An 8,103-nucleotide genomic window follows, 5' to 3' on the forward strand; every position below is an offset into this window, starting at 1 on the left:
TTTTATGGTGTCTGGGGGTTTGAAAATGAACCATACAGCTCATGAAACATCTCATTATATCTTGCTGAATTTGGCTGGCCAAATCCACAAAGAGCAGTGAACAATAGAGTAGCAGCACAGGTCAGCTGATCGCAGCCTTGCAAAGCAAGTTATTATGTGGATTATTTCTTAAGGAGTTCTTTTCCCCACGCTGCACCTCTATAACCACGTCTCAAGGTTCCCTCACCTGCCAAAACACACTGTGTTAGACAGATTGTTATAACGGATGCCCTCTATTGCAACCCCAAAAGGATTTATGTCTCTCCCTGGAATCGAACTGGAGATCTTTCACTGGGCATCCAGATGTGTGAGCTATTATCCTGTGGAGCTGTAGAGGGAAGGTGCAGTAGAGACTTATTATAATCATTCACGTTAAGCACCAATAGCAATGCTTTTATTTCATTTAGGAAGGCTGGGGAGTCTTTAGTTTCCCTTTAAGGACGCTGGGGCCCAGGTTGAAGCCCAGGGCCCATACTTAGCCCATGTGTGATTCAGACCTTAAAGAAAAGATTAACTTAGTGACTGTGAAGCCGTGACTTGAGATTTTTACGGCTCTATCTGGCTGTTTTGAAACCAGTTGTGATTAGGGATGGGCTGGTCTGACTGAGAAAGAGATGGTCCGCACTCATTCTGTAGCAGCCTGCCCCATTGCTACATAAGCCCCCCCCCCCCAAAAAAACAAAACAAAACTGTGCTTTATTATTCTTTACGGCTCTAATGGGGACCATACTTAACAAAATAAACATCATGCTGCATTCAGTAAGACTTGAAAGTAGTCATTAAGACCATAAACCTATCAGCAAAGTGTTTACTGAGGTCATGGATCAAGTGAGTATTGGGGTCATGTTTCCATAAACTTTTGCATTTCTTTGTGCAGAGTTGCTTCCCCCTTCTGGTCAATAGAAGGAATTCAGGTTTAAGTCACACTGGCTTAAATTCTATGTAAAAGGAAGCTATGGCCACCCTTCTTATGTAAATTAAATACAGGCATTGTGGGCACGCTTTAAAAATCTCCTTTTTCTAATTCACTTTCTTTCCCTACGCAGGGCCGTCCAATCACTCCAGTCTATGCCATGGCCCACAACGTACAGCGCATCCCAGCAGCTGGTGGTCTGTATGGACCTGGGTATGTCCCCATCACAAACTACACTGCCAACACAGCAGCTCTGGCAGCTCTGCAGAAAAACGCAGCCGTGGCGGCTGCAGCATACGGAGGTTACGCCGGCTACGCGGTGCCCCAGGCCTTCCCCGCCACAGCCTTCCAGCTGCCCATCCATGATGTCTACCAGACATACTGATTAAGAGGCTCAGATCCTGCCTGTGACTGAACTACATCTCAGCATTGTCTGTCCCATCACGTAGAAACATCTCAAACTTGAGCTCGAAAGGAATTTGTAGCAAATATTAAAAGCACACACAGTGACAAACAGCCTGACGTCTCCTATCGGCCTCGGTATGTCCTCAACCCAAGGTGAACATAGTGTTTCTAATTAGGCAGCATCACTGTTTTCTACTGAATAATGTAACAAATGTAACAAACGACAACTCCCAATAACACCCCTCTGCCTTTTTTGTTTCTCTCCGAATCCCACCACGGGAACACCGAAGGTACGTTCAAGTATTTATGAAGAGAAGATATATATTTAAGGTGTCTATTCTTTGTCGCTCTCTCTTTCCATGTTGCCGTGGTATTTGTTCTAGATTTGAAACTATTTTCAGAGTAACAATAAAAAAGAGAGACGAGTTAATCGTAAGGAAGAAAAACTACAACAGGAACTACTGATAAATACCGCTGAAGACTGCTGTCTTCAGATATACTAATGCCTTTTTTTCCCCCCATCATTATATAGTATTTTAGCCAATTTTACATGCTGTAGGTGATGCTGTCCGTCCATGCTGGTTGAATGCTTTGAACACGCCTGTTTGGTACTTTTTGGTTATTGTAGTTTTTATTGTGTTTTTGGTTGTTTTACATGAAGGTTCTAGGTTTTCTAGGTTGCATTTATTTACCTATAATTAGCTCATTTTTGCTCTTTTTTTTTTTGCTTTGCAAGGTTGTTTCTCTATCTCCTCTTTGATACATTGAAACACATTTGTTGGTTTTCTTTGAAGAAATGTTGCCTGCTAAATATTTGTTATTTTGACAGATTCCTGTTGGGAACAAATAATTAAGAAAGAAAACTGGAAAGCTTTTTGAATGATGTTCAGCTGACATGGAAAATGTTCCACATTTAAAGAAACGGCGGTAATAGGGGATTAAGACTGAATAGATGTTAGCTGTTTTTTGTTCTTACTCAGTTATGTATGTTTTTTTCTGATGTTTTTAATTGTGAACAACTACGGACAGAAATGAGAGACATTTTTCTATCTGGACTGGAGCACTCTATCACTTGAACAGCTCGTACTTTTTGCCAGTGCTGACCAAAAACCTTAACATCCACTTCAGTCTGAGGACTTTAGAAAGACTCCTGACTACAGTGCCTTACATCTACACGCTGTTTATGCAACTGCCTGCTTTTCACTGTGCCTTTTTGTAAGAAAACCAAGCCCGCGTGTTTTGGCACAAAGAAGAATTTGTATATCCCATGATGCAGATTTGTGGTATTACTGTATTGAGGTTTCAGCTTTTGTAGCCAGATGTGCCAAGGTTGCCTCCATCCTCTTCCGAGGTGCACGTAAATGTATTTATAAAAGGCGAGAAGTTGCCACTTTCAGATGAAGAGATATCAAACGTGTGAACTGGAGCAAAGTTTGTGCTTCTTCTCATATAAAGCCTGCAGCTCCTCAATGCTCAGCGGGCGCTTTGAAAACTCTGCAGTGCATCTACACAAGTGTACTTGTGGACTGGGAATAACTGGGAGCAATACATCCCACTGGAATATGCAAGTATTGTAACACTCTAATTCAAACAGCTGCTGATCATGAAGTCACACTCCACAAGAGCCATCCTTTATGAAAAATGCCAAACATTTGAGTGTCCTTTTATTTGTAAACCAGCTCTTTTTTCTTTTGTATTATTATTATTCTCCTTCACCGCATTCGATGGTATTTTATTTGCTAATATGAGGGCTCCCTGGCTTTTAAGTTTAGGCCCAAGAGTGTGAGTGAAAAGACTGCTTAACTAGTCCATAGTTGTGTAATCTCACTCTGTATTCTGCATTTTACTGCTTCTCTCTCTCCTTTGAAACTGGATTTAATGTAGAAAACAAACTGCTGTTAACGGCTCTTATTATGATCTTGTACGATGACAATAAGTCGGGATATATTTAATATATGCATTACGTGTGTTGTTTATGAAGTGAGAAGAAAAGGCATAATATATTGTAAAACCTATTTGTTTTCTTTATTTACACCTTGTTTAGGTATAAAAGTCAGACTAACAAAAGTAGATTCTTTTTTTCCCCCAAAGTGTCCAATAGTTTGTTAAACATTGGAGGTTATTGTGCTTTTGTTAGGTGTAACGTTGTGTTTGCTATTTGGAACTGGACGCGGTGTTTAGAGTGGGAACGCCAAGTTCTCCCCGTTATCGATATCAAAGGTTAAACCTGGCCCGCCGAGGCGTTACGACCCATTGGCGCCTCCGGCTCAATGTGTTGCAACTTTTTTTGGCTAAATAATTAAAAGATCTAATGATGGGTGGATGGGGCAATGATTTAACCTTCACCAAAATTTCACGTGGTTTTAACAACAGAAAACTGCATTCTCCCTTCCACTCACAGCACCTGCTTTACTTTCCATCACCTGCATTTCACCCACAATGCAGCAGCGGCAGCAGGACGATCTTCCTGTGTCAGTATGGAGCTGCGCGTGCCTGGTTTAACTTAGATGTTCGGGTTTAGCATCTTTAACTCTTCGTAGTGTGTGCCTTTATTGCCAACATGTGCCCTTTGTAGACCTATGCAGACTCTTTTCTATCAGAAGGCCCCGTTTCCTTGTTCAGCATTGGTATATTTATAGTGATATAGTAGATAAATAAAGCATTTTTGAAAGGATGCACTCTTGCCGTCCATCGTTTTGTCTACTTGGTTTTCTTTGTTAAACATTAGCCTTGGATTAAAGTTGGCAAAGGTTGCAAGTGCTGAAAAGGGGACTTCAGCGCCGACTTCTGTGAATGGAAACCCATGTCTGACCTCATACATCAACTATTATTAAGCAATGTCACAGGAGGAGCACAGTGTTTCATAAACTCCTCTGTGGCACCTCAACTTTAATCTAGAAACACGCTGTACCCCAGCAGGAGGATTTAGATCACGTGGTGTGGTACAGTATGCTCAGGAAAAGGTAAGTTTTTTTTCAGCAGGCTCAGATTTCAGCCAAATGGTCACATGTTTAACTACTAAAATTGAATAAAGCGTAAAAACGCCTGAGTATCGGGCCTGTGTCGGACGGCAGCAACGCCAGCAGTGAATCCATTTCAAGCAAGATCACGCTCTGGACACATGAACATGGCCTGTGAACTCTCACCAGCTGCTGTTACGCACACAAGCACAACTTCTCACTGGAGAGGATTTACACATTTATTTAACACTGCTAAAGAGGGTTTATTTTAGCTCATATCTGTTAAAGTAACCAAGAAAAAGCAGAGTGAAGAAATGCTTAATGTCAGGCAGATCATGGAGACACAGTAAAAACAGTGAATGAAGCCTTTGTCAGATTTTTTTCATCAGATCTTAAAATTAAGTAAATACAAACAGCACTTGACATATTACAGTGTGTCATTGTTTATTTGACAACAAACTGAGCTAAAATGCAGAAGCAGAAGTAGACCCCATGATTCAGAATCAGAATACTTTATTGATACAGGCATATATATATATACATAAAAGTCACTTATTAATAAATAGCTGAAAAAGAACATGTGCAAAAAGGGTGTAGCTGTTGCAGTAAACAGTGTGTTAAGTGGATGAGTTGTACAGGGAGATGGCCACAGGCAGGAATGATTTCCTGTGTCGTTCAGTGGTGCTTTTCGGTACTCTGTCTTTCACTGAACGTGCTCCTGTGACTGACCAGCATGTCATGGAGTGGGTGGGAGGTGTTATCCAACATTGTCTTTATCTTGGACAACATCCGCCTGTCCGACATCACCTTGAGGGAGTCCAGTTCCATCCCCACAACATCACTGGCCTTACAAATCAGTTTATCGAGTCTGTTGGCATCTGCTACCCTCAGCCTGCTCCCCCAGCATGCAACAGCATAGAGGATCGCACTGGCCACAACAGACTCGTAGAAAATCCTGAGCAATTCAGAACCACGTTTAGCAGCAATAAGTTAAAGGAGTGTGTTTTCTGCCCCGTCTTCCCCCAACCGGGCGCAGCAGATGGCTGCACCTCCCTGAGCCTGGTTCTGCTGGAGGTTTCTTCCTGTTAAAGGAGTTTTTCCCTCTCACAGTCTCCTAGTGATTGCTTAAAGGGGGTTATTTGATTATATTTGAGTTTTATCTCTATTATTGTAGGATCTTTACCTTACATTATAAAGCGCCTTGAAGCACCTGCTGTTTAGATTTGGCGCTGTATAAACAAAACTGAACTGATTTGCATGACAAGTGTTGCTTCAGTTCACTGAGGTTTGAGGGCATTCACATTCACAGCTCTCTTAAGGTCCCACTGCAGCGTTTCAGTTGTATTTGGATTAGGGCTGCCACAAACGATTATTTTGATAGTCGACTAGTCACCGATTATCAGATCGTGCATCCATTTGGACGTAAAAGTACAGCTTATTGCACCAGCCTGCATCTGCTCTTATATAACTATCATTAGTGTTTAAGCTTTAAGTGTTTAAGGTCTGTGCTAACTAAAAATAAGGACAAGATGCTAGTTTATTAAATTTTAATGAAATTTGCAGATTGTTTCGGTGAAGTTTAATAAACTCCTTGCTATCTAAAATATAACAGGACACCGGAGTATATTCTCGAGCATCTCACACTTCTGATAATCAGCTGTCTGCTTGACGTTTATTCAGCTGTGTAAAAACTATAACTTTAATCTCAGCCAAACCGATTTACTCAGGAACAAATAAAATACTAAAAAAAAGCCAAACATTAACATTTTTAAGTTATCTAAGTGACTTATATATGTTTAACCTGAGTAGCGAAAGACGGTGGTGGGTTTGAAAACGATTTGCCGGGAGTCCGGTGTTCTCACGGCTCTAGTGACCTAGCCCCCGGCTAGTTATCGAGCTGGTGGGTAACAGACGTCTCCGAAAACGTCGGAGCGCTTTTGAAAATATGTGGTCTTGATAAACTGAGCAAATATTTGAGGTTTACACAGCTACATTCTCACCTGAAAATATGTTAAACGTTTGTTTTATGACCCAGAAAGAATAATAAGAGTAATATTAAAACTAACTAGCTGCCGCCATTGTTGGAAACTGAGCTGGGCTGCGCTATGAATTCTGGGACAGAGCCAGTGTTGCCAACTCCTCAGTAAGGAAAATCGCTATTGGTTGTCCTAAAAGTCGCTAGAAGTCGCTAAATGACGTCATCACCAATTAGCATAATTGGTCATGCTAATGTAATTGTAACCTATGTTGTTGGAGAGAGAAATAACATCGTGGAAGAGACATAAAGTGAGTAAAAAACGTCCTAAATGCATTTAGAGTTTATTTAGAACTACAAAATAAATTTCTTTTAGCAATTATTGTTTTTTTTAATGTCACAATTCCAACCCTGCTCCTTTACCCGGGCTTGGACCGGCAAAAGTGACCCGAAATAGGCACTCTGGTGGAGTTACTTTGTGTGTGTGTGTTTATAAGTAGTTTTAAACCTTGTGATCCACAAAACAGCATAAGAGTAAAAGAGTAAAAGAAGAACTGACTGCGTTACAGCACCCGCTGCTTGTTGAGAGTTACAAAGACGCTAAGTTGGCAACACTGGACAGAGCTACTTCTTCTTTGGGGTTTAACGGCAGCTGGCATTCTTGTACATGCAGTGCTGCCATCTTCTGTTTCAGTCCGTTATTACAATCTTAAATTCTACTACTTATTCCTGCGTCTTTTGTGATCTAAGCTTCAAACAAGCCGTCGACTATTAAATCAGTCGTCGACGATTTTGATAGTCGACGTAATCGTGACTAGTCGACTAATCGTGGCAGCCCTAATTTGGATCATTTTCACTTTTGACTAACGTCTTCAACACCATTACATCAACACCATAACGATCAATGCCCAACAAGTTGAAGTTGCACTATTTTGTATTTATTTTACTCCAAGGATATTAACTTGAATCATTTATTAACTAACCACAATTAGAGGCCATTTTAAAGATGTGATAAAAATAAGAGCTTTTTAATGATCTACCACTAAATTAACAAAACAGAAAACTATATATATCTATCACTGAGTCTTGGAGAGGAAACACTTTTACATCCTAAAAAGGAAGTTTGACTTCTAAAATGTAAGCTGTCACAAAAACAGGCTCCAGACCCACCAGATGGTATTACAGCTCTACCACAGAGATCTGCACAACTCAAATAAACAATTTACACATAAACAACACAAACCGCTCACCTTAATCCCAAACAGCAGTCAAAACTCATTGAACTCTATCCAAAATACTATCTCAAACCCAGCATTTTAAAATAACCCACACTTCCTTAAAAATAATTCCGATAAGTATAGATCAATGTGAACCTAATTCACTTATTTCTTTCTTTCCAGTGACACACAGCATATCATCTGAAAAACAATATAAGGTTTACTATCAGGACATAGAAATTAATCATTTGGTTTTTAGCAAGTCTTAAAATTAGATGATTACAACCTCAAACAAAAACACGATATCTTACACTGTGTCATCATTTAAACTTTTTTAATAGTGTCTAATGTCTTTGCCTTTCCCTTACAAACTTCAGTAATATAATATGGAGATTCTTAGACACAACTTTATTCTTTTTTTCTGTAGGCTGCAAACAGTTTTACAACAGTTTTATTGTTCTGGAAGCATTAATATATGATCCTTAAGCCGGACGCCTAGTTGTACTTGCTAACACTGTATCAAACTTGCATGTAGACAAAGCCTTTGATTGAATTATAATTTTATATTTATTCCCACTCTTAAAAACGCCTGAG

General features: G+C 40.1%; 1 protein-coding gene across 15 annotated transcripts in view; it reads left to right on the forward strand.

Moving 5' to 3' along the window:
- The window catches only part of rbm47 (RNA binding motif protein 47), a 49,276-nt gene extending 45,244 nt beyond the window's left edge, over positions 1-4,032 (forward strand). For all 15 annotated transcript variants that reach the window (XM_026171028.1, XM_026171030.1, XM_026171038.1 and 12 more), the window contains one exon: positions 1,086-4,032. In XM_026171028.1, coding sequence (XP_026026813.1) covers positions 1,086-1,337 — 252 coding nt within the window. In that variant the 3' untranslated portion in view covers positions 1,338-4,032. The remainder of the gene's footprint in view (positions 1-1,085) is intronic.
- Positions 4,033-8,103: the final 4,071 nt, after the last annotated feature.

Source organism: Astatotilapia calliptera, chromosome 6 (assembly GCF_900246225.1).
Source record: "Astatotilapia calliptera chromosome 6, fAstCal1.2, whole genome shotgun sequence".
NCBI lineage: Eukaryota > Metazoa > Chordata > Actinopteri > Cichliformes > Cichlidae > Astatotilapia > Astatotilapia calliptera.